This window comes from Pelmatolapia mariae, linkage group LG15 (genome assembly GCF_036321145.2).
Source record: "Pelmatolapia mariae isolate MD_Pm_ZW linkage group LG15, Pm_UMD_F_2, whole genome shotgun sequence".
In the NCBI taxonomy this organism is placed as follows: domain Eukaryota; kingdom Metazoa; phylum Chordata; class Actinopteri; order Cichliformes; family Cichlidae; genus Pelmatolapia; species Pelmatolapia mariae.
In genome coordinates, this window is record NC_086240.1 from 17,818,266 (window position 1) to 17,845,449 (window position 27,184).

Consider the following 27,184-nt stretch of genomic DNA (forward strand, 5'->3'; position numbering starts at 1 on the left):
CGCCCATGCTAATAGACTATCCACTCACTGCTAAGTGATTCTGCTTTTCAATTTCCTGTCCATAAACAGTCATTTAGAATATAGCTGAAAGCTCTTTATTGCAGCTGCTTAACAAATGTAGGTTAAAACACTTTGAGTCACGGGGTGCTATTTAGGGTGTGCCAGTATGTTAATGGTCTTGCAGATAAGGTCTTTCATTTGTCATGTTAGGTGTTTGCTGCCAACTAGCTGCTGATATGATGGATATAATGTACTTTAATCGATCACCCTCTCATCTAGAATGCAGAGGGATTAAAGTGAGGGTTATTGTTAATGTTGTCGTAATACTACTTATTGATGTTAATGTTAAGAGATGTGCAAATGTAATCATATGTCAAGCCTCGCTGTACGTGTGAGTAAAAGTAGAAACTCTAACATGGAGGCTGCTGGAGGCTCCAAAGTAACATTCAAAAATAGAAATGAAGAATCCAGGAATTAAGTATCTGTTACTTAATTGACACAAACTATAGTATTTAAATACCTTGTCTCTATGCCGGTTTATGAAGTTTGTCTCAGCTACTCCTCACATGACTGCAGGTGACTAAATGAGTATATATGATTGGAATAGTCAGTTCACATGGGATTGTTGCTAGTAGTATTAAAATGAGTGTTGGCAGAGCATTAGTTCAGCATTACTAGATAGCAGCAGATTAATTGGTGCTTTGGTTTTAATGAAACTTTTCAGTGCAAAGTTCAGACAATTACTGTATATTGGATTTGATTGACAGTGGCCTGTTAGCAGCAACAGCACCATCGCAATTATCATCAAACTTGAAACAGCCCTCTTCAACCCGGGGATGACACCACAAAGAAATGCGTTTAATCAGAAGTCTTTTGTGAACTACGAAAAGTACTCTGACAACGTTTTATGGCTTACTTTGTACTTCATTGAATATTATAGTTAAAAGCTGATTCCAAAAATGATTTCCAGGTGCTGTTAAAGCACTATAGTTTTTCACGTAGCTAATTTTTAATTCAGGATTCAGGATTTCAGATTGTTCTTTTATGAGGAAATTATTCTAAGCTGGTTGATGGTGTGAATTTGAGCAGTTTTAGTGTCGTTCTGTTTTAGCCTGTGATGGAATGATTAAAAAAGCCTTTAACAGTTTTATTGTCAGTGGAGACAAATATAATTAATGATTATATTAAGAAGAAACTGAGCATTTATTCCCCTGTTGTCGACTCTCCATTCATCACTCTGAGAATACAACACAACTGTTACGATCCAAGCCCATCTGCCCTTCTCTCTCTAGAACTCTGTACAAGTTATGCTCGCCATACATTTCCTCCACACTCTGATGATTTTGACCAGGTGTTTAACCCCTCCAAAAATATCAACTTCAAGCATGCTAGACTAGCCACTATAAATACCTTCACTTCCTCTTGAGGCCCAAGTAACTACACGTATGCATGACTAGAATAGAAGCCTTAACATCTGAATTCATCTCGCATATAAGACTAAATACAAACAGCTCATCTCAACTCAAGAAATAAAAATGCTGCCAGTAAAACTGGGAAGATGTGCAGACATGCTTCAGAAACATACATGTGCACATACATACACACTCGGAGTGGGAAGGAAAGCTAATAAACCAGTTCTATTGAGTACCAAGGAGGGTCAGTGGTAATAATGGCTGGCTGCTCTTGACTCTTTCCCTCACTCTGTCCTTTCCTACCCCCCATGCCCACCCACACCCCCTCTCTAAATTCAATTCTCTTTTCAATGTGAAGACCTTTCCCCTCTCTCCATCTCCCTCTCTTCTCTCATCTGATCGCTCTCCCTCCTCCCTTTTGCTTTTCTCTGTCCCTCTTCCTCTCCTCTTTCATCTCAATTCCCTTTTCAGCCTGTAGAGCCTGAGCTCAGCTTTGGCCGGCCTTATTTGGTTTCAGCGGCTCGTGTGACAGCGCCGCTTTCTCAGGTTAATATATTTCCCAGGCTTTGGCCAGCTTCCTTTTTATTAATCAAATGAAGTTATTGAAAAAGCAAAATATTGAAATCCTGAACTGGTTTGACAGTTAACACATTTACTTGTTCTTGATCAAGGGTCCTAACGACCCTTTGGAATTTTTGTATCCATGAATGATGCTTAATTTTTGCTATACATACAGAATCCAGCACAAAAACATCACTTGGTTTTTAAGACCACCTGTCATAAAAACAAGAAAACACAAACTAAACATTTGCTGAGCTGAACTGACGTTTTTATACCAAAATTTGAGCACAAATTTGAAAAATTAATCAAGCATAACGTTTCCACATTGCAAGTTAAAAACTATAATTTAGCATCTTAATCAAAAAATAAAGTGCTTTAATTCTTTCCCCACTTTTTTTGGTAAAATATCAAATTTGAAAATTCACGCATAACAATAATTAGGATTCCATATATCATTTTGATTAAAGACCTTAAAGAGCGCACCCTGGTGGATTCACCAATACAGAAGCATAAAAAATTATTTATTGTTAATTTAGGACAGCTGTGGCATAAACCTTACTTTGGCTGGTGGTCTGAAAAAAATAGGTTAAGCACTGGACATTTTTTTTCCGTTTTTTATGATTTTGGTTTTTAACGTTACAAATACATTTGAGATGAACATTGCGTGTTTTTTCGTAGTCAGATTTTGTTTCCAGTTTATAAATGTAGTTCAGACAGCAATGCTTTTATTTGAGTAATAGCTGGGCAGCCTGCAGTAAACATCCTGAGGTTCACTGCCTGAAGCTATTAAATCTCCATTTAAAAAAAAATGTCTTCAAGGGTTTACTTTTATAAACTTTAATTTCTATGCCCTTTCATTTCTATGGGTTTGCCCTCTAGCTCTTTGGGTGTTTATATTTATGTAATGGGAGTGTACGTATATGAATAATTCAGCTGGACTGGTATGTAAGCAGTTTAACTGGTCAAACAAATTATATAACAGTGCTCATATTTCCTGTGGACCTTTGCTGATGATTTTTAGTTCTTGTGTAGATAGAGACTGGATTTTGGCTTCTGTGATAGTTTGGCACTTTAATTAGTAATTTTGTATTCGAAGTGTTTTATAATACTGGTGCTAGAAGCCGAAGTAAACAATACTTTTGATTATATTTACCTGCTTTTACCTGCTGACTCATACGCAGTAGTTGTTAGATGCGAAAGAAAGATAGAAGACAAGGTGACCCACTGTGTATTTTCTTTCAAACTTGAAAGCTGAGGGGGAAAAACATATTTTCAAGTGTTATTTGGGAAATAAAAGCAGAGCAAAACTGTATTTTCAAGACATTAGTGCAATACCTGCTCCTTCAGTAACAGAGAGAGGGAGAATAACAGGATGGCATCTTGTTGGTGCAGCTCGAAAGGGTAAAGCTTGGATGTTGATCAGGGTTGAGGCATTTTAAAAGCTCCTGTATGTCGAATTTTATAGTTAGACAACTTCTGTTGCTGGTATAAGAGTTGGTATGTAGAAAATGTGACAGTTTTTACAGTCAGTTTCAGCCCAGTCATCCTCAGTGGTGCTTTTTAATGCTACCCCTAGGAGTCAGAAACTTGACAGATTACAAGTAAAAATCTGCAAAAACCTTGATGCAGAAAAATATTTGTGGGTTCACTGGCATGTCTTCTATCTGCATTGTACAAAATATTTCACCTTATTCTCTTATTATTACATCTCCCCCAAGAAGTTGATCAGTTAATGATGTGAAACTGATTTATCCATCTCTTGGTATCTCCACTGATTCTCAGATGTTCCAATGGATACTACGGTCAGCCCACTGTACCAGGGGGATCCTGCAGACTCTGTGATTGCAATGGAAACCTGGACCTTTCCATACCTGGGAGCTGCAATCCAAATACAGGCCGGTGTCTGCGGTGTCGCCAGGGTTATGGTGGCGAAGCTTGTGACAGCTGCGCTGCAGGTTATTATGGAGACGCCATGATAGCGAAAAATTGCCAACGTGAGTAAGACGACAAGAATTTAAACAGAAATCAAACCATTGATTTACAGTCATGGGGAAAATGAAAGCACGCCGTCTTTCACCTCAAAGCTTCTGTTGTGCTTTGTCTCTTGCTTGTTGCATGGCCCAGTTACAGCCAAGCTTTAGCGGTTGTACAGATGGACTCACATCAGTATTATAGTTATGTTTATTTTTTTTATTAGTATCATTATTATTATTATTATTATTATTATTATTATTATGATTATTATCATTATTATTATTAATAGTAGTAGTAGTGGTGATGGTGTTGATGGTGTATACTAGTTGTAGTATTCGATTTTAAGATATTTTTACATTTTCTAACACGGCCAAGGCTTCATAATTTGTTTGTACTTATTTTGTGATGCAGTTCTAAATTTGGACATAAAATACAGACAATTTCATGAATGAAATTACTCATTTGATTTTAATCATTTGTGCATCAAACATTCACTCTCTGATCTAGAGCTAATTTTGCTGGTACATCCACTCCAAGGAAGACTATCTTGAATCTTTCCATTTGTAAATAATCTTTCTCGCTTTCGAATGATAGATTTCAAAAGGCTTGAAAATGGCTTCATAATCCTTCCCAGATTTATGGGCAGCAAAAGTTGCTTCTTTAAAATAATTTCTTTGCTCCTTGGCATTGTGTTAACACACACTTGAATGCTCCAAACCAAAAAGCTGCCAAAACCTCTGCTTTTATAGCAGTGGTCACACTTGCTGATGATAAATTAATCAAATGCATTTGACTAGCTGTACTCAGCTGCTACTTACCCTCTTAAGTCCCATGGAATAAGGCAGTTCTTCTGCATTTTATCTTAGCTTTCGTTAAATAAATAATATTAAGAGCTGCTAAGGAGCAGATCTGATTTGATATCTAAAACCTTAGAACTGAAGGATGATGTTCTTCCTTTTTACCATGAAGGTATGTTAGTTTATATCGCTGTAGTATTTCAGTAGTTTTCAAACTTTTTGTGGCCAAGGCACACAAAAACATCTGCACGGTGACATTTTGTCAGTTGTTCTTTTGATTACACTGTCAGACGAAGGCACTTCTTCTTGTGGCATCTAACATGATATTTGGTTACCTGGTTGTTCCTGACACAGTCACATAATTCCCACCATCCAGCAACTGCATGAATTGATCTAGTTGTCTTTGACAGAAGGCCTTAAGATGTTTTTTATTTCCTTCCGTGCATAAAGAGTATGAACATAGCATACTTAGACTTAACTTCAGACATACCGGTAAACCCCAGCACACCATTTGTGAAGCTCTGGTCTAGAGGGAAAAATAAAACCCACACATGCATGTGGTCTGAGTGCATTTACACTGCAAACACTATTCACACACATTCATATTCACTTGCAGGGGAAATTTTAGAATTTCGTTATCCTGTCCGTGGACATTTGGACCATAGACCGCTACCAGAGCCACAGGGACCCCTGACTTGGTGTATATATCCAGACATCAAGTAAAAATCTGATTCATCTGTTTTGGTGTAAACAGCACAAATTTAATATTCTCAGTTCTAAATTTGTTCGCAAGTTGTTCTAAATCACATACAGATCTGTGTATTTCGCAATGGGACCGCACTGAAATCTGAATTCATCTCACTCTTGCGTCGCTCATATAACTCGAAGGTTCCTATTGTGCTGGAGATTACCTGCTCTGGAGTACACGCTGGAAAAAAAAACCAACAGAGGTTTTATGAGCTTTAATAGTTTGTAGTTGCTACAGTGCAGACAAATAAAAAACAGAGCAGACTTTGAAACTTTGAAAAGATTTTGGTTTTTTTTAGTTTTTTTAGACTGAACTATTGCGTTGTTGTCACAGCAGCTGTTGTTTGTTCAAAAGTTACATTGGTCCTCGTTTACGTTGGCTATCCACTAAGGTGGCACTTCATTGTATGTTTTAAAATATCTCAATTTTTACCATACAAAGTTCTCATCCTTTCATTCTCTCGAGAGGCAGGGTAAATCCTGAGCAGGCTGCCCATCTGTCACAGGTCAAAATCTTATCTAAATCAGAGTTTGTATAAACATGATAAATTGGCAGCCCTCATTTTTAAAATTTCAAAATTGATCACTTTGGTGACTCCTAGTGTCAGAAAGAGACACTGCATGCCACTGCGTCGCATCCCCAGCGTGACCCCTGGTAAAAGTGACATATTGACAGGACCCATCTGTCAGTAAAGAGTTTATTATCATAATGATTTTAAAGAACCTGCAATAAAAAATAACACTCAGGGCCTTAAAGATGGAAAATATAATTTGGTTTTCCTTCAGTTATTATAAAGAAAGTCAGCAGTGCAGCTTGTGGGTCTCAGCAGGGTGTCTCACTGTAGAACACAATTTCTTTATGAAACTCAGTTTTAGCTAAATGATACTTTTAAGCCTTTCTCTGAAACATTCAGTGGATTGTACGCCATCTGGAGCGCGCCTGTATGTGTGTGTGTGTGCATCAACGAGCAGCTGTGCTAGTGGGAGGTGTGATGTTGGAGCAGCCCACTGACTGCCAGCTGTGTTTAAGATTTAAAATAAACACTATACCTGTAAAAATGAGGTGGTGAGTGTGAGTGGAAGAGAAAGAAAGAGATGACAGCGAATACAGATGGCACTTGTTTGTGAAAATCTTCATTAAAACCTGTGCTGTTTTTAAAAAAAAGAAAAAAAGAAGACAGTGGTGCGGGTGGGTGTGGGGAGGGTGGGGTGGGGGAGACAGATCAGCAGAAAGACACTTCACAGTGAGCGATAGACAGGCGGACTGATAAACAGACAGATAAAACTGTCAGCCCAGCACAAAAGCATGCAGACAGGCTGACAGAGGGTATTAATGTGTATTTGATAGTTCATTGTTCTGTAGTTGTTTCCCCTCTCCACCCAGCTAAATGGTTATTGATTAATCAGCCTGATCTATTGCTCTTCCACAGTGCTGATCGGCTGCTTGTGTCTGGGAGATGGAGAGTTGTTATTGATCCCGCATGAATGACAAAAGACCACCAAGAATTATTAAAACACAACAGCTCTCTCTCTTGCTCCCTTTTCTTCTGCCAGTCTACCTCTCTCTCTCTCTCTCTCTGTGACTGCTTCCCTCTCCCTGCTGCTCCCGGTCTTAATGAATTTTATTGAGTGGAGCAGGAGAGTTCAGGCCGAGTCCATTTGCGCACTATTAGACTGTAAAAATCCTTTACTTTTTCTTTTGATGTCAGAGTTCCCATCTTCAGCCATTTTCGCCGCAGCCTTTTTGTGTCTCCCCCCTTTAATAGTGTTTCGCTTTAATTCTGTTGGAGAATTGAAAATGGTTTGATTTTGCAAGCAAACTTGACCACAAACCAATTTGTCTGAGGAATAAATTCAAGAGAATGAACTCCTCTGACCATTTCTCACATGGGGGGAAAAGTCATTTGAAAGTTGTAGAAAAGATATGTCAATTGCTCCGTCGCACATTTGTCCATGGGAACAAAGTGAATATGTGGTAATTCAATGGCGTAATTACGCTTCCTGTGTATCTGACACTTAATGAATGTTTCATAGATGTTTCTAACAGTTGGTCAATAAACTTTTGAGGGATCTTTGGGAAAACTCACAACTCTAATTTTATCACTCCTAACGGACTATTGAGTGCAGAGGCCCAGACACTTTTCAAGGGACTGATGGGACCAAAGAAATACTGCAGGAAAATAAAATCCTCAAACAAGTAAGAAGTCTGGACTGACTATGTTTTAGCCAGTTATTTTTTTTACATGTGCATTAATACAGTGCCCCACCATGTATAAGATTCAGACTTCCCTGCCTTATGCTTACTTGACTTCTGGAGATTGCCTGTGGAGACTACTGTACCTGCAAATAATTTCTTTCAAGGGGTTTGTGGCTTGAATTTCTCCAGTCAGACTCCCATCTTGAGCTCTAGATGTGAAAAGGAAATGAGAAACACTTTTCTTTTCTTTGAGTCAGTCAAACAGCTTAACCCCGGATGCCACCACTTCATGTGCTCAGTGGTCAGTAGAAGTCCCTTTAAAGTAGTGCTTGCTGCACTGTACCATGAAGAGCAAATGTGGCTTTGGTGGAAAACAGGATGTGCATTCAGTGGAAATCATCTAGATAAAGACTTGTAGAAATGTCAGGCAGATAATCATCTAAACCAAATGCCTGGTATAGCTCTGATGCAGGGAGATCTGATGTCAAAAATCTCAAAAAACTTGAGATTGTAACCCTGAAATACATATTACGTGTAGTAGTGCAGATAAAACTGGTTGAATTTGGGACCAATCGGATGCCTCATTGATGGAATTGCATCATCTAAAGCTTTTACACAGCAGTTCATATAAAACATGCATTCATAGCATTTAGGCTCTCTAATTCCCATTTTTACTTACATGTTTATCATTTTAAAATTATTATGTAGCACACATGCAAGCAAAACCCTTTGAGTGATGTGCATTTATGGATAAATGCAATTTTTTTTTTAGTTGCATTATTTGATAAACACTATCTGTGTTCATTAATATCATTATTCTAATGATAAATGGCAAAGCTAATTAAGGACAGAAGTTATCAAACTAGGATTGGTGGTAATCATTAGTTATTTTGAGTCATAAAGATCTCAGTACTGTGGCCATGCCTCGATCATGGAGTTACAGACCCCTGGGCACAGATGTTTGATGGGCTTTTGCCAGCTTGTTTTAAGGATCAGGCTTGTTTCTCTTTTCTTCAGTAATCAGACAATCAGCCCAGTGAGCTTTTATCAGGAAAAACACTGGGATATGTTTGCTTAGAAAAGGAATAAGAATTGTTTTTGTCAAAAACCAAAATTAAGTATATAAAATAATAATGCAGAAATATTTTTGGATACTTCCTTCTTCGGTTGTGAGGGCAGCCTGGTTTTGATCGAGTCAAACCTTTAGGTCATAGATTTATGGTGATTGTGAGCTGCTAACCTTTACCTTAGCAGCTAACCTTTAGCTTAGCAGCTCGCTAACTTTAGCATTCATGTTATCACACCAAGCATTTCAAGAACTTTAAAGTTAAGGGCAATGTTTTCATCCTGAATTTTTTAAATAAAAATGGCAACTTTATTAAAGTTAGGGATCCTCATTTCCTCCTTTTTCTTGTCATGGCTGTTTCATTCATTTAAAGGTATTCACTCGCTTACTGAATTTGGGAGCGACCACTAGCCTCAATAGTATAGAGAAGAAAGGGCAGGTAAACTACTGTATTCTCCCAATTATGTAATTGTTATGATAAAAAGATACATAGATACAAGGTTTCAAGATCTAATATTTACGATAATACAATTCTGGTCTTTTTTGGTCTTTTTTTGGGGGCGGGGGGGGGAGTCCCTGGACACATACCCAGCATGCACATTGGAGGCTGTGGTAATTCATTAAAAGATGATGTAAAAGGACAACATGTGATGCTTAGTAAGTTCAAAAACAAGGCCAGAGTAAAGGAATTGCTGGAGATGGCTAACAACGTCTACTATTGCAAGTTATAGGGCATGGTGTCCATGGTAAAAATTACAGGGGATGATTTTTTTCATAGTACCAAACACTGGCATTTCTTTGGGGAGGAATGCACTTTTACACTGGCACTTTGGATGCCAGATGCACAGTAACTACTCCTCTAGTTGGTTAATCTGACAGATTGACGATTGCTGAGTAACAAAACAAATTTAGTCTAAGAAACATTTACTTTTCCAACACTGAAAATAGAAAAAAAAATGTAAGTAGTGATTTATCCCACAACAAGGTCCACTTGGTAGCAACAGACAGAACAGTCCAGATGGTTCCCCAAGGGTGAAGCTGGGGAGGTGAGACAGAGTACGAGAGAGTGTGAAACAGAGGCAGGTGTATGTGTGCATGTTTTCTCGCATGTTTAATCAGCCGTATGTGTGTATTTACATCTGCATGTATGTGGCTGAGCAGGTGTGCATGTGCATGGCTTTCTGCAATGTCCGTTATGTATCGTATGAGTGTTTCTGCATATCTGTGTGTATTTCTCCATCTCCCTATCTCTTTGTGGGGGCATCTGTTGTGAACCCCTGCCTCTCACCTCAATTTCCCATCCCACAGTCATGTCTGTCCTTCTTCCTCTTTTATATCTAAGAGGACAGCATGACAGAAGGCAACACAAACTACAAATACCCACTGGTGTTTGTCCATGTGATGTGTGCTGTTAATTGCAGGGTGTGTTTACAGATGGATGTGGTTATGTGTGTTTTTAAGCATATACGCATTTCCTTCTGACAGCCCATCTACCTGATAGAAGCTGTGATGTTCAAGCTTTTAGTTGTATGGATAAGTGGTTGAATGGCATGTTTAGGTGTGTCTTTATTTACTTTATTTATCTGAGTAATGATTTAAGCACATTTGATTTATTTATGTATTAGTAGGGATATCGGGACATAAATCTTAAATAAAAAATTACATTCATGCAAAGTATTAGGAGTAAGGTTCTAAAAGTCATTTTGTGGGAACAAAATGTGCTATATCTTGAATTTCTTATGCAGTACTGTGCAAAAGTCTTGATCAGTCCCTTATGTCTTTATATTTTGCTAGGAAAATAGGATGTAGGCACAGAGATTGAGACAAAAATACATGGAAATGCAGTATATTAGAGAAAAATAGAATGTGTACTATTCTACGTGCAATCCTTTTTTTCTTTGCAATTGAGAGGTGCTCAAATAGGTGCTTGAAACATTTTTATTTTTTTTAACTGAGAATTTTGAAAAATGCAGACAACAGTGGCAAAATTCATTCAACCCACTAGACTACAAAAAATATTTGAGCAACAGAATATTTTCTCAGAAGTGCAGTGACCAAGTGGATATCAGCAGTTAATCCTGAAAAGAAGACCTTAAGCAGCAACTCTTATCCGACCCACCATAGTATTAGGTAAATGCACTCAGAACATGTGTTATTGTTAAATATGCTTGTTCTCAGTCTCTCCTGTCTTTTCCTTTCCTGCAGCGTGTCAGTGCCATACTAATGGTTCTGTTTCTGAGGTCTGCAACCAGGAGACTGGAGAGTGCCACTGTAAAGAAAATGTGCTTGGACAGAAGTGTGACAAGTGCAGGGTAAGTGTAAAGTTTTCTATACTGACATCCCTGGTTTGTGTTGATGGACTTGTAGACTTTAAGTATTCATTTCCAGCTCTATCTCTCTTTTTTTTTAATCTTCTGTTTTTTCTTTCTGCAGTATTATAGCGGCAGTGTTGAGTATTTCACATCTGTGTTTTTATTTGAATTTATCTTGCTTGTCTCATCACATATAATGTGTTTTTAACCACTGGTATACAGTGTACCGACAGGTCAAAGCTGATTAATGTGTCTGCTGCTGCACAGTAAATGAGGTATTATAAGGCAGTCGTGACCTTTAGAGGCTTATAAGTCATTGTTAACCTGTTTCTGCAATTTCTCAGCACCTACACAGTTTTTACTTCTAACACAACCTAAGACCCACATGCAAAGCTTTTTCACAAGAATTGGTTTACAGTTGCATTGACAGTATTTGCAATATTTAACCTTGTGTTACCCTGTATTTCAGTTAGCCACATAACACAACGACAGTGTAATTCGTTAGTGTGTAGCCTTGACTTTTTTAAATTTTCTTTTTAACTCTACTGTTTTTGTTGCCCTGCTTTCTTACTCCTCCTTGTCTATCTATCCTCCACTGTCTGTATTCTGATTGGTCCAGCCTAACAGCTGGTGGGATGCTGAGCATCAGGAGTGCATGCCCTGTCGCTGCAGCCCCTACAGATCTATTTCTCAGCGCTGTGACGTCGAAGGCCGCTGCATCTGTCGCCCTGGCTTCGTGGGCCAACACTGTGATCTCCGTCGCCTAGGTTACGAAAGGCGGGAGACACGGCGGCCCGTGGAGCGCATCTCAGTGGACTCTGCGCAGCAGAGATGGGGGGGAATATCCCGCACGGGTGGTTGTCCCAGGGGCGCATATAGGCCTAAGGCACGGGTAACACGCGCTGCATGTGGATGGCAGTGGTGTGTTTTTAGTAGCATGGATGCGCTTTCGAGACAGAAACATATTGTGGTTTTTGTGCTTGGTTTTAAAGCAGTGCACGGCAATGGAAGACAAGTTTATATATAAGGGTTTTATTAGCATGGCTGTTCCTCTGTGTGTGTGTTTTTTTTAATTCTGAATGTAATCAGTAAAATGTCATCCCTCTGGGTAACTTGAGATGTTTGTTGGGGCTGAAAATTGGCGTCGTAAATGTCAATAGTTTTGGCAAATTATGATGTTCATGATGTTTTTTTGTTTTGTTTTTGTTGTTTTTCTAGAGTAGACACACTAATGAAGCTATTATTTTCTTTTAGTTGAGCTTTTTTTCTTTTTTGTTGTCTTTTTTTTGTATGATAACTTCTGAAAAATACCTTTGATTAAAAAATATTGAGTCAGGCTTTATATAATGTGACAGTTTAGTTGGCATGGAAATGTCAGATAGCTTTCAGAGATCTATAGCAGTTTTTAGGCGGCCTCTAAGCTGAAGACTGATAAAAAATAAAGGTGACTGATTATGCTAATTTACAGACACATTTTACTCTGCTTTGCTTTGAATAGTTCATAGTAAAAATATATATATATAGTTATGCATTTCATATCAGACCTTTATTTAGCTGCTTGTATCATATGTCTAAAAAATATTTTAATGATCCGTTCATAAATGTTTGCTTTCTTCTTATTGGTTGCCCCTCATCTGGCTTGAGCAAACAGAACGTTTTTATAAAAAGATTCAATTCAATTTTATTTTATTTATACAGCGCCAAATCAAAACAACAGTCGCCTCAAGGTGTTTTATATTGTAAGGTGGACCCTACAATAATACATACAGAGAAAAACCCAACAAACCCCCTATGAGCAAGCACTTTGGCGACAGTAGGAAGGAAAAACTCCCTTTTAACAGGAAGAAACCTCCGGCAGAACCAGGCTCAGGGACGGGTTGACCATCTGCCAAAGAGATATCTATTATATGGTCTTTAATACTTATATCCAACGTTATATATTTATAAAGATGACCAAAAAAAAGGAAAAGTAATATTGTCTCTACAATTATTTCCTCAGTTTTTCCCGTCTTTATATTTTTCCAGTCTTCTAAAAAGTCTTGTCTGTTTTTCTAACCGCTTTATCCGAATTTGAGCGTGTCTGACATTTGTTTATCCCGGATCAGTTTATACTTTGTCATTTCAGCTCACTAACTCAATGCCAATGGTCTGTGTGTTTCTCCAGGCTGGGACTCATGGCCTTACCACAGGTGGAACCTGCATCCCATGTCACTGCAATTCATATGGTTCCAAGTCATTCGACTGTGATGAAAACGGTCAGTGTCGGTGTCAGCCTGGCGTCACCGGACCCAAATGTGACCGGTGCTCACGAGGATATTTCAACTTTCAGGAGGGAGGGTGCACGCGTAAGCACAGATTTTTTACTCTGCTTTTCACAGAGGGCTTTTCCTCATTTCAGTCAACAAATGCAAATGCAAGTCCAGAATTTGTAGCAAAAGTAATGTCAGCAATCCTCCCCCCCAAAAAATCCTCTTTAAATTACCGTTCTGTTCTTCTTTTCTTTTTAATTTGAATTTTGAACAAACTAAGATAAAGAAATCATATTTCTATCCCTTCTCTGCCTTCAAGTATTGTTTCTGTTGTGCTCAAGAAGAGGCAGAGTTAAAACAGCCTGAAAAAATATGTAAATCGTAACGAAAAGTAATAAATTGGAGCTGCTGCTTTCTGCTACGCTGCAATTTACTTTACTAAAATGCAATATACTGTCACTATGGGCATTTTTATTCCAGGTTCAGATGAATGTGATTATACAGTGTTCAACCACACCTGAACTTTCAAAGCCAGACAGCATTTTGTAATATGCTGCAATTGTTCCCATGTACTTTTTTATGTCATGACATGTATTATATACAGCTAAGCAGTTCCCTCAGGCAAAAGGCCTGAGATGGAACCAAAAAAAATCTATACCTGTAAATACACAATGAAAGGAACAAATGAAAGACAGAAGAAGGAAGGAAAGGGAGAAGCAAAGCAATGAGTAAAACATTGCCAGGAGAAACTAGCTGCTGAAGGTCTTTAAAGAGTGAACACACACACACACACAATAAGAAAAGACTTGTTATTCATGCTGTTTGGTCAATAAGGAAAACAGCAAATAAATATTATATGTCTAGGATATTTATAGGAGACAATGTTTAATAGATCCATCCATCCACTCTGCTTAACTGGTAGCAGAAGCCTCTCCCAGCTTACATTGGTTTATCCAATCAAATATTAGTCAAATTTACTGGAATATCTATTTTAATGTGCAGTTCATCAATAAATGCTTGATTTAAAAAACAACAACAAAAGGACATGAGGACACGACATACCAAACCTTAGCTGTATGTGTGTGTGTATTTATGCAAATTGCATAACTCTATATTAATGTTCAATGAGGCATTATTCAATTAGTTTATCAATTTGTCTAATATATATTTATATTTATTATATTAACTTCTGTTTCCCTCATTGCACTCTGTGACTGGTGCTGTGTAAAATTGTGAGGGTTCCAGTTAATTAATTTTCCACACCGAATGCCAGTCTTCATCCTGTAGCGGTGATTCAAGGTCCGAACCCATTGGGATGTAAGAACAAGCACGCGTTTCTATTTGCACCTCAAATTAAAGGTCAAGGTTTGTACATCAGTGAATTGATCTGGAAGTGGAGACAGAATTATTCTGTGCCAATTAAGTCAGAGTGTAACCGCTAAAAAGAATAGAAAGTGAAGGTATGTGCTGTAAAATTTATTTAGGAAAATGTTTTCCTTATGTGCAATTAATGTTGTATTTCTCTTAAATTTGCATAAATGACACAGTTACACTCATGTCAGTTGCCCAAATAGCCAGGTGAGTTAACATTAGAGAGCTATGTTTACCTACCACAACAGTAAGTGTCTCTTATGAGTCTCTGTGTGTATCCTCTGCAGCAGTTACTACCACAAAGGACAAATTCTTCCCTCTAAAAACAACCCCAAAGCTCTTTTCTTCATGCCAGCCATTATTAAACTGGCCTTTAAAATTCAATTTTCGTTGATAACAAACACACTCACATTTGAGACGGCTGATTTGTTTTCAGCTGCTATGCTCACTCACCTCTCTTTGCTTTAAATTCTCTTTAACTACCTTTCTGCCTCTTTTACAGCATGTCAATGCAGTCATGTGGGGAACAACTGTGATGCTAACACTGGACAGTGCATCTGTCCTCCGAACACAATCGGTGAGAGGTGCGATCGCTGTGCTCCCAACCACTGGGGGCATGACATCGTAACTGGATGCAAGGTAGGCTGAGCAGTGAGCGTCCACATCAAAGGACACTCACTTATGAGTGTACATACGACACCACATGCCATAATGAATGGGTTATTGAAAATGAAACAGAAATATGAAGGATACTGAAGAATGCTTTATCACTACACAACCTTGGGGCCTTCTGTAATTATAGAAAATATTTTTCAGACAACACATTTTTGTTAATTTATTTATTTTTTTATTTTTATTTTTTAACTTTCACTTCTAAACCTGAAACTAACAGGTATGTCTGTGCATTTAATAAAAAGTAATCATTATTTGTGAAATTATAATATATTTTCAAATGTATTTAATGTGTATGTAGGTAATTTTTGGACTACCCTTGCCTTGTTTCCACACTTTTCTTTTGTTAGCTTCTTATAACCTGCTTTCAGTTCTTTATTCCTCACTCAACTGATTTCTACATGCTCCCTTTCTTTGGCATTTTGTTTTCTATTACTGTGTTGGTTTACTCAGCTTTTTCTCTGCATTCCCTTTTCTTTATCTTGTTTTTGTGCTTTAGAAGGTGTTGTTTTGCTCTGAAACTATTTGACCAATGAGCCGTGAGGCAGCCATAACAGTAAACTATTAGAAACAGGAACAGGCTACTAGTAATTAGACGCTTCAACATGAAATTACTTTCAAGTACAAGCAACAAGAGATTAATCCACAGGAGTACACCGGGACAACTAAGAGAAGAGGAATCAGACAAATCTACATGATAAAAAAAAACCCCAAAGAAAATCACAAAGCTACAACCAAGATGTCAATGAGGTCTCAGTAAAAGCACAACAGGAAGGAAAACACAGAGTGAGCAAATAAAAAGTTGAATTCAAGGTCATGTGAAGAAAATCAAAACGGATAAAAAGCCACAAAAGCTGCATGTATAGTCATGCATCAGCTCATAAAATATTACTGAAAATCGGGTTATTAACTCTAACAGTGTTACTTTGGGTCAGTAGATCAGGATTTCCTATTTAAAAAATTTCGATTCGGAGTTGAAAGTCTTGCTGTGATTCTGTCGTAGTTCCTCTCATTTCAGCAGGAACATAGTTTAGTTGATGATATTTGTCCGTCTGCAGTCTTTGCTTCTGAGCATGCAAAACAAACGTCTACTTTTTGTGGTGTTTTCATCTTCAATTGCAACATCTATTAGGGGAACACGGCATTATACAGTGATGTCCACTGATTGATTTTTAGTGTGTAAGAAAGTCCCTGAGAAAGCACTGTAACAAGTGGAGGTTCCTCTGTCCACTCATGCATACATGTAAAGTTGTCGTGCTCACTTTGTGGACACAAAACTGTGACTGCATCGTTGCACTAACATAAGAGTTTGCATTATACACAGGAAAAACAAGTTTTTCTTTGATGTTTTCATGTCTAAATAAAATTTTGGGGTTTTTTGTGTGTGTGTTTATATGTAGGAGTGTGGCTGCAATGTGATTGGTTCAGTGACCCAGCAGTGCAACGTAAACACAGGCTGCTGCATCTGTCATGACTCCTTCAGAGGAGATAAATGCAATGAATGTCAGATTGGATACAGAGACTTTCCTCAGGTAAATGGTCCAGATTAAAGCTGCTAATATTTCTCATATTGTCATAAATGTCGCTTTTATCTCTGCTGACATGAAAGAGGAGATGCTGGAGAGAATCCCTACGGGGATTCAGTCATTAGGACTTGATAGTGTTTGTAGCTATAGTTGGACAAGCAAAATAGATTTTCATAGACATGATGATGCTGTTGTCATTAATTTTATGAGCACTGAAAACCTGAATAAAAGCATTTGTTTCCTTTCCTATTTATAAAAGTCCAACAGTTTCATCAAAGACAGTATTAGATCATTTTTATGGCAGAGCCAAACTTTTCAAGACGTGCTGATATTTCTGTAACACAGGTGCCTTTTATGAAAATGAATTATTTAAAAAAACATCCTATAGCTTAAATATAGAGTGACATTTTAATCAAAGCTTAAATGGACATTATTGCCAATTTTTTGTTTTGTTTCAGTCTTACTTTGATAAGACTTTGAAAGTTTATACATAATCTTATATTTGTCATTTGGCTTTGTTGTGTAGCTTATGATAGAGGAGTTTTTAGCACAGTTACTGAATCAATCAAGGAAGACACTCTTTAAAAAGTTCAGAAAACAGTTATTTTTTTACACTTTTCAAACCTGGGAACTTTTCAAACCAGAAAACCTCTGGTTCTGGTGTTTGTCTGAAATTCTCAGTTGACATTGGAATGAGAAGATAATGGCAACATTTTCATTTTGGAGTGAGTTGTTTAGTGAAGCATAAAGCTAGGACACACTCTGCTCCCTCCTCTAAGGCCTGTCATGTTGTTGATAGCGAAAACTTGCTTTTTTTCCCCCCCCACAGTGCATCCAGTGCAAGTGCAACATCGCAGGATCGGACAGCCAGACTTGCGACCAGGAGAGAGGAGCCTGTGGCTGTGCAGATCGAACAGGAAAATGTAGCTGCAAGGTAACAGCCACGTTTTCACATTATGTTAAAGGCTTATTTTATTCATTTATTTATTTATTTATTTTTCTGGCAAGATACTGGCATTGTCCAGTGAATGTTTTTATGGAAAAGCGAGAAAAAGCATGTGCTGTTTATTATTTTGACTCCTCGCAGAGATGATAGGTTAGATTTTAAATGTCAGTGCAGATTTAAAACCTAATTCGCATGCTTTCGCTGTCCTTTCTGTCTCTGTGGGGAGTCTGCCCATGTTTGTGTTTTAAAGTATATGTGTGCGCGTGTGTTTGTATGTAATTATTCCAGCAAATGTCACCGTGCCGAGTATGACTGACATCTGCGCACGATGACCTCCATATACTGGAAGAGACATACATGCAAACGTATGAGGTGTGATCAAAAGGTTCAGTGAAATGAGCCAGAAAACTTGCAAAAGTGTGAAAGGACGGAGCAGAACTTCCAGGAAGTGATCTAAAAATAGTTGTGGTGTGTGTGTGAAGATAATCTTGGAGGAGAGATCAGATAAATTTTATGGCCTGGGTCCCAAAACGTTGTCATCACACCTTGTACACTAACAGATATAAAGATGCTGTCATGGTTTGCAGACCAGAACTCAAATGCAGGACATCAGAGGCAGAATGAATAAATGGAAAGTAAATTTTTATTGCTTATAAAAGTCCCAAACAAAGAAAGGTCAAAAGGTAAAACATAAATCTAAACTGCTGGGAGCCGGGGGAAAACCAGGAAACACAAAGAATAACTCAGATCACGCCCCACCACACCCTCCTTTAAATTTCCCATTTTGTCATGTGTTCGTCAGCGGTACTCTTCACTTTGACTGACACTCACTGAAATAGTGTTGCCACAGAAGGTGAGATTCTACCACTTTCCAGCACCAACCCTTATTTCCCTTGTCGGAAATAGCTATTTCATATTTACCTGCAAACTATACAATGTTGTTTTTCTGACTATCTTTGAAATCATATTTTTTCCACAAGACACAATGTGGCAAAATTACTAAGCTTTAACTCGATTTTCTTAATTCGAAACATTTTCTTAATCCCGGTAGAGGGGTCTTTTTGATCATGGTCAATTTGTCTCAGTGCAGTAGTAACTACTCTTTACTTGATGAATACTTATGCTTGTATTATCCCTGCACTGCTTCTAATTTAGCATCTGTATGGGTGAACTGTAGACATCTGATATTTCCTAGATTTGTCCTGTCTGTGTGTCAGAGAGACAGAATTTGAGTTACAGTCAGAGTAGTTAAATGTTCTACCTGAGAAAACTGAAATTTGATTCATCCGTCACCATCATCTCTCTCTGTGTCCTTGAAAAACCCTGACACACACATTTTTACAGGAGTTACACACATATAAAGCTTAAATTTTACACCTCTTATCGTCACGTTGACAAGGTGATCACATTACTGCATATGCACTCTTTTCATCATTACCTTGCTGAAGATACACACTTTCACATATTTGATAGAGACTGGTCCACCTGGCATCACTTTTCATCTCTGCTGTCACTTACTGATCACATTATGACACACGCAAAAATGCAAACTTTTTGCGCATACACACACATATACCACCTGATTCATGGCATGTAATGAGGCTTTACATCACTCATCTTCTCTCTGAAAAGGTAGGAGGTTGACTTGCAATCACTCGGTCATTAGTAACCTGTCTCCTGTATGTAGAAGTCCTGTATGTTAATGTGTACCTCTCTGCCTAGCATGTGATCTACCTACATTGCGTTATATCATCAGGCACATCACTGCTCTTCAATTTTGTGCTTTAACATTAAAACTTAAATGAAATCATGTCATAACTTACTAACCCCTAAATTAAAAGCTGCTGCAATCTAAATAAAATTTTTAATAAAGCAAGCAGGTGAAGATGAACATTAATGAACAATCTGGTAGGAAAGTCTTCAGCATATGCATGATGAATGTTGCACATCAAGTCAAGAATGTTCCCCTGCATGAAGGGGAACATTCATGCATGTTTTTTGTCCACTGGTCTTAATGATTAGAAACTTAGATTGAATTCTTGGTAAAACTTAAAAATAGAACGGTTTGGCTGTTGTTCACAAAACTTACAAAAGGAAAACAGTAGAGTTCTGAAAGAAAGAAAACCATCAACCTATCAAAATGTTATCGATGCCTTCACTTTTGACAGAAGCAACAGAATACAGAATGAGAAACAGGCACATTCTGTGCGCTCAGATTCAGCCAAATGTATTGGATGAGATTACATCATTCCACAGAACAGTGATCATAAATATACAGCTAAGTAGCCAGGGAGCTTTTCAGAGGGATAAGAATGGGAAAAACTTACCACATATTTGTTACATTCTTTTGTTACAGCATTTAAAGTAATAAAATAGCATTGTAAAGAATTATTGCTCTGAAATATTTCCGATACGTGTCCTTGTTATAGAAGCTGCTCTGCTGCCTGTCTGGTAAGCAGTGCAAAAGGTGCAGTGCAGGATTATCAGTGATGGATAACAGTTTGTTCCATGACCTCCTCTCCAACCACAGCTTAAAAAGTGTCCAATTTGCAGCCAATCACAGAGCTCCCCTGATCAGTTTATTTGGTCTGTTGGTCACACAAGCTTTGATGTTGCTCCACCAGCAGACCACAGCTAAGTACACTGCGCTATCCACAACTTACTAATAACTGCTGCCACTAACTACTAATAAAATATCTCCAACACCAACGTGGAATATCATAACTGAGCTGTATTCCACTTTCTGAGGACTAAAGACAGTAAGACATACAAGAGATCAGTGTGTCAGCAGTGAAGGAAAACAACACTAATGACTTTGGGTACAGATTTTTTTTTTAAGTAAGGAAGTACAGTATATAGTGCATTTGGTTAACAATTGTAGGGAATCTGAAGAACAATATAAGGAAATAAAACTGTCACTGTGCGTCTACCTTTGGGACTGTACAGGGACTGAATAAAGTATAATACAGTTATGAGCATTAGTTACAGTAATTCAAATGTGGGTATGTGTGGATTTTTAGGTATTGCTGTATGTGAGCATGCAGTGGGATTTTCTTTCTTTTGTGATACAAACCCCCCCTCCCAAAAAATGTTATGATAAACAGCCCCCAATAGTGACATAATGATTTACTTTTAATGAAGAAATCCTAACGTTGTCCTCGCTTCCTGACTATACCTTCCCACTCTTCCCTCCTCTGTCCTTTCTCACTAACCTGCAGGACTTTTTGACAGAACTCAACATTAATTGGATGATGTTGTGTTGACAGCACTGTAACTTTCCTTTGCAGAGAGAAGGCTTAATGCACAGCCCTGTCCACAATTCCATTTTAGACCAGTCAAGTCTCAGCTTATTTACTCACAATGTAAACAGTCGGTCCAGATTCTTATTGCCACCCCAGTGAAGCCAAGACACCAAATGCATTTCCTGTGTAGGATTCCTTGGTAGTTTTTTTTAATATGTGATATGTGCAAGCATATAAACTAATCAGTTAAACTTTTTATGACATCTAAGAAAATATTAATCATTAAATTGCTGTAAACACATATCTAGGGCAACTTCTGGACTGCTACTTTTATCTGAAGGGTTTAGACTTTCAGCCGTGCTGACATGTTCTGGAGTGAGACACTAGATCCCAAGAGTACTATTAAGCTAAATGTGCTTTATAGCCTCAAGGAGAAAAGAGTCTTTTAAAGTATTTCCTAAAGAAATGTTTTCATTTAAAGTATGCATAGAAAGACTGGCTCAAAGGTTGCTTTAATTTGCTCTGTCACATTTTAGGAAAATGTGGAGGGAGACTACTGCGATCACTGTAAGCCCGACACGTTTGGGTTATCCCTACGAAACCCGCTGGGCTGCAGCAGGTGTTACTGTTACGGATTGACCCACTTCTGCACAGAGGCGCAAGGACTTATCAGGATGTGGGTAAGTAAACGTATGTGTTTTGAAATGTTTAAGAGATGAAAAGACAAAGTTTAATTTCAAGTCAACTCTGAAGTTAGAAACATTTGGAGGATTTTGGTGGCAGTGTTTTATTTTGTTCCCAAAAACTTTCTAAAAAATAAAGTAACCAACAGAAGCAAAATATTGCTGTATATTGCTCAAAATGCTGGTGATGTCACTAGTGACTTTAAAGCTAATATTATGGTCTGTATCCTTGTTCACTTATGAGCTGTTTTGCCCGTAGTGTGTCAGAAAAGAGGACCTAGACAGTCGTTTTCTAAATTGCCTATTTGATTTACACGCTGTCTACACGAGCTTACTTGCTGAGATAACTCATTTGGCAGCCGGCTGCCTGCAACTGACTCTGCATTATACGAGCGTTGCCAAGTAGACTCCATGTCCTTTGCTCATTATGTACAGATGATCTGCAGCTTTTATGAACATTTAATCTTAGCAGATTTGATTGCACCTAATTTTGCTCAGTGAAGAACAAAACATAGTATTTTTGCCAGTAAACAGAAGCATTGTTTAATGATTTTCTCCTGTACTGCAGATGGAATTAACAATGTTATAAAAACACAGACACCTCCAATGATTAAACAAGGTTAAGGGCTTTTATAGCAGCTCTGATAGCTGTGTCTTTTTGAAGACTGTGGATGCTGCATTGTTTGATGCACTTACGAAAAGTGGGTATCAATACAAGGGATAACAATTACAACCTGATGGGGGCAAAACAAAAAAGCCATGGACCAACAAAAGCCGTGTGGTGTTCACAACAAAAGTTTCGCCTCACATTGGTTTGCAGAAACAAGAAGTCCTGCAGTTGCAAATCCCTCTGCTGCTCACAAACAGGGCTGTTCACAGGCTATTATATGAGTTAATAGGTGTCTGTAGGTTCTCAGTCTCAATGTTTGAGTTGAAGCCATCTGGACTTCTTGAGGTTCTGGAAGATGTTTCACCTCACACCTGAAACTTCTTCAGTTCTGGCAGCTGATACGGAGATATGTGAGCAGTTAGGATCACATGGGTCAAGATGTGAGTGTGGGTTCAATGATGGTTGTTCCAGGTGAGCATAGATGTCTTGTTGTACTCTCTTAACCATCTGTCTTCTTTGGCAAAAATGTCAACACCTGTATCCTTTTGAGAGCAGATATTCACTTAGTATTCACAGATTTACCTCTCTGGGTAGACTTTGTGTTGCTATCTCAACCTGTGTAGCAAGTATTGAGTTATTAAATTAGCAAGCTACCTAAAGACTAACATTGGCATTCATAGCTGTTAATGTGTCTAAAATGTATGAAGTTGTTTTAACAATGAAAAGATGAGATTTCCTACACTGTCAACATAATCAAGGAACTTTTCCTGCTGTTCAGTCATCCATTGTACATGTTTTAGAGAACATAAACATAGGCGTGAAAATGAGGTCTGATAGATTTAGAAAGACACTCAGGAAGTTTACAATCAGTTGTTGAAGAAAGAGTGTTTTGAATAAGGCCCCTTTATTGTAGAAATGGTTGCAATCAGCAATAAACTGCCGTTTCCGTGGTAACCCGTAGAGTTTTAGGAGGGTGGCGAGAGGCCTCATTTGAACAACAACCATTCACTTCATTTATTGTTGACAGGGAGGGTGGACAGACAGAAAGAGAGAAAAAAATGGAGAGTTTATTGGAAAGAGGGAGATTTTTTCTGAACCACTGAATCGTGAGATTACACTGAGTGAAGTGGGATATATACACACACACTATGAGTGGACACTATGCACACACACACACTATGCAAACACAGTACACATGCATTAATGCACACTCTTGAAAACTCACACTACATCAGATTACATAGAGGTTTTACGTACATACAACTTGCTGCACACAACTTTTTTTGAGGAAACTAGAAGTGTTAGATGGGTGAATATTTAATGAAGATTTGCACCAGCATAAAACTGTAAAAGCTTTTACCTTTATGTGGAATTTCCCTTATCTGTGGGAAAACTAGGAATATTAAAGCACCAGATAGAAGAAAGAAAACATTGTAAATATCTGAAAAAACAAAAGCAAAAGTCTAGTGCTTGCTTTAAGTCTGTAGGTAAACTGTAAAGATAATGCATTGATTATATACAGTCAGGTCCATAAATATTGGGACATCGACACAATTCTAACATTTTTGGCTCTATACACCACCACAATGGATTCCAAATGAAACGAACAAGACATGCTTTAACTGCAGAGTGTCAGCTTTTATTTCAGGGTATTTACATCCAAATCAGGTGAACGGTGTAGGAATTACAACAGTTTGCAAATGTGCCTCCCACTTCTTGAGGGACCAAAAGTAATGGGACAGAATAAGAACCATAAATCAAACATTCATTTTTTAATACTTGGTTGCAAATCCTTTACAGTCAATCACAGCCTGAAGTCTGGAACACATAGACATCACCAGACGCCGGGTTTCATCCCTGGTGATGCTCTGCCAGGCCTCTACTGCAACAGTCTTCAGTTCCTGCTTGTTCTTGGGGCATTTTCCCTTCAGTTTTGTCTTCAGCAAGTGAAATACATGCTCAATCGGATTCAGGTCAGGTGATTGACTTGGCCATTGCAAAACAGTCCACTTCTTTCCCTTCAAAAACTCTTTGGTTGCTTTTGCAGTATGCTTTGGGTTGTTGTCCACCTGCACTGTGACGCGCCGTCCAATGAGTTTTGAAGCATTTGTCTGAATATGAGCAGATAATATTGCCTGAAACACTTCAGAATTCATTGTGCTGCTTTTGTCAGCAGTCACATCATCAATAAATACAAGAGAACCAGTTCCACTGGCAGCCATACATGCCCACGCCATGACACTTCCACCACAATGCTTCACTAATGAGGTGGTATGCTTAGGATCATGAGCAGTTCCTTTCCTTCTCCATACTCTTCTCTTCCCATCACTCTGGTACAAGTTGATGTTGGTCTCATCTGTCCATAGGATGTTGTTCCAGAACTGCGACGGCTTTTTCAGATGTCGTTTGGCAAACTCTAATCTGGCCTGCCTGTTTTTGGGGCTCACCAAAGGTTTACATCTTGTGGTGAACCCTCTGTATTCACACTGGTGGAGTCTTCTCTTGATTGTTGACTCTGACGCACATACACCTACCTCCTGGAGAGTGTTCTTGTTCTGGCCAACTGTTGTGAAGGGTGTTTTCTTCACCAGGGAAAGGATTCTTTGGTCATCCACCACAGTTGTGTTCTGTGGTCTTCCTAGTTTTTTGGTGTTGCTGAGCTCACCAGTGCGTTCCTTCTTTTTGGGAATGTTCTAAACAGTTGTTTTGGCCACGCCTGATGTTTTTGCTATCTCTCTGATGGGTTTGTTTTGTTTTTTTCAGCCTAATGATGGCTTGCTTCACTGGTAGTGACAGCTCTTTGGATCTCATCCTGGCAGTTGACAGCAACAGGTTCAAAAAGCAAGCAGCACACTTGAAATGAACTCTGGACCTTTTATTTGTTCATTGTAATTGGGGTAATGAGGAAATAACACACACCTGGCCATGGAACAGCTGAGAAGCCAATTGTCCCATTACTTTTGGTCCCTTAAGGCACATATACAAACTGTCATAATTCCTATACTGTTCACCTGATTTGGATGTAAATACCCTCAAATAAAAGCTGGCAGTCTGCAGTTAAAGCATGTCTTGTTCGTTTCATTTGGAATCCATTGTGGTTGTGTATAGAGCCACAATATTTATGGACCTGACTGTATATTATATACAAACTTTGTGATTTTTAAAGAGGTCTTGAACACAGGTCTTTTTACAAAAGTTTTCCTTTAGACATGAGATGCCTTTTCACTCATTTTTAGTCCAGTCCTTGGAACGTTTTTTGACTGTAAAGCCACTTGATGCTCAAGGGATCAACAACTGTTGTGGCTAGCTGTAACAGACATCTTAAAAAACTTATAATCAATTTTACTAGCAGCCTTTTGCTAAAACATGCCTAAGATAGCACAGTTTGGCAGGCATAAAAACACATTTCTGCACCAACAAAGGTGATTCCCAAAGAGCTGTTAGATGAAAACTTGGCATATCTCCACATGGTATGCAGTCTCCTTAAAAATGTGACAAAACTGGACAAAAAAAGAGGAAAAAAGAAGAAGCAGACTCAGTTTATATAGTGCTTTAATACAATATTTAAATTTATGTTTGCACATGTTTCAATAAATTTCTCATTTTCCTAGCAAAACATAAAGAAATGAGGGGTGGCTCAAGACTTTTGCATGCCTATACATATTGTAATATAGACTGCTACCTGTGACATGCTGGCATTATGGTTTGGCCTGCCTCATTTGCCGTGACACACTAAACACTCAGATTAAAGCATTAAAAAGAAAAACATTCTTAATGATACACTGTTACTTAAACAGATATATGAAGGCAGCAGTTTAATGTGTTTTATATCTAATGAGGTCTAAATTTACACATTGTTCAATGACAGTACGGAACTCTTATTTTTTTACAAATTTTTTACCATTAATTTCATTTCTATTTATATTTGTGAGAAATCCAGTACTCTATATTAATGTATGCCATAGTAATAAGTAATAATAACTTATGAGTAATAGTTAAGTAAGAAGCGAGCAGTTTCCCATTTCATGTGTGACTACCTCACTTATACAGGCAATATTCCTAGTATATCCATGCTTTAGTAACTTAATAGATTCCAGAAAATCTGTGCACCCAACCAAAAAAACCCCTTCCATAATGCCTCAATATTACTCACGCAATATCCACATATCAACACTTCTGGACAGATGGATCTTTTTTTAAAGTGTTTCACTGAACCACAATCCACAGTCAATAATAAACTGTGATATTATTCGAGTAGTATTGAAATATATACACATAAAGTGAGAGATGGAGAAAATGGGAATGAAAGGGGTAGTTTTTCTCCAGACTGCTTGTAATAACTGAGATATTATTTACATATCAAAGAGAAAGCTTGGCACATCAGACTTAAATTATATCTAGAATGTAAAAGAACAGACTTTGATCACTAAGTGAAGAAATTTTAAAATTATCAATTTGCTGAAGAAAGAAACAAACACTTCCTTCACTCATTAATAACCCACAGGAAAAAAGGAGATTTCTTCTGTGTTGTTAGTGGGTTTGTTTTAATGAATAATCTGTTAATGTGTCGCTTTAACACATTTTTGAGAGTGAAGGTGTTCCCTTGTACAATACATAGTGTGAACACGGTAAAGAAATTCTTCTTAATGCATTTAGGTTCAGAGCGGGAGTAAAGGTCATTGTTATATCACAGAAAAGTCTTCACAGACCTCAAAGGACGAGAAGTATGCCAAGAACTATTCAATCTCATTTGAAGGATTCTCTAAAAAACTCCCATCATGTTTCAATCAAGTGTGTGTGCAGGAAGTGCCTCCGTTTG

At 38.1% G+C, this 27,184-nt stretch overlaps 1 protein-coding gene across 3 annotated transcripts in view; it reads left to right on the forward strand.

The window, feature by feature from the left end:
• Positions 1-27,184, forward strand: part of lama2 (laminin, alpha 2) — a 215,613-nt gene that overhangs the window by 120,090 nt on the left and 68,339 nt on the right. For all 3 annotated transcript variants that reach the window (XM_063495049.1, XM_063495053.1, XM_063495052.1), the window contains exons 21-27: positions 3,756-3,967; positions 10,960-11,066; positions 13,231-13,411; positions 15,189-15,325; positions 16,759-16,890; positions 17,714-17,818; positions 21,609-21,752. In XM_063495049.1, coding sequence (XP_063351119.1) covers positions 3,756-3,967; positions 10,960-11,066; positions 13,231-13,411; positions 15,189-15,325; positions 16,759-16,890; positions 17,714-17,818; positions 21,609-21,752 — 1,018 coding nt within the window. The remainder of the gene's footprint in view (positions 1-3,755; positions 3,968-10,959; positions 11,067-13,230; positions 13,412-15,188; positions 15,326-16,758; positions 16,891-17,713; positions 17,819-21,608; positions 21,753-27,184) is intronic.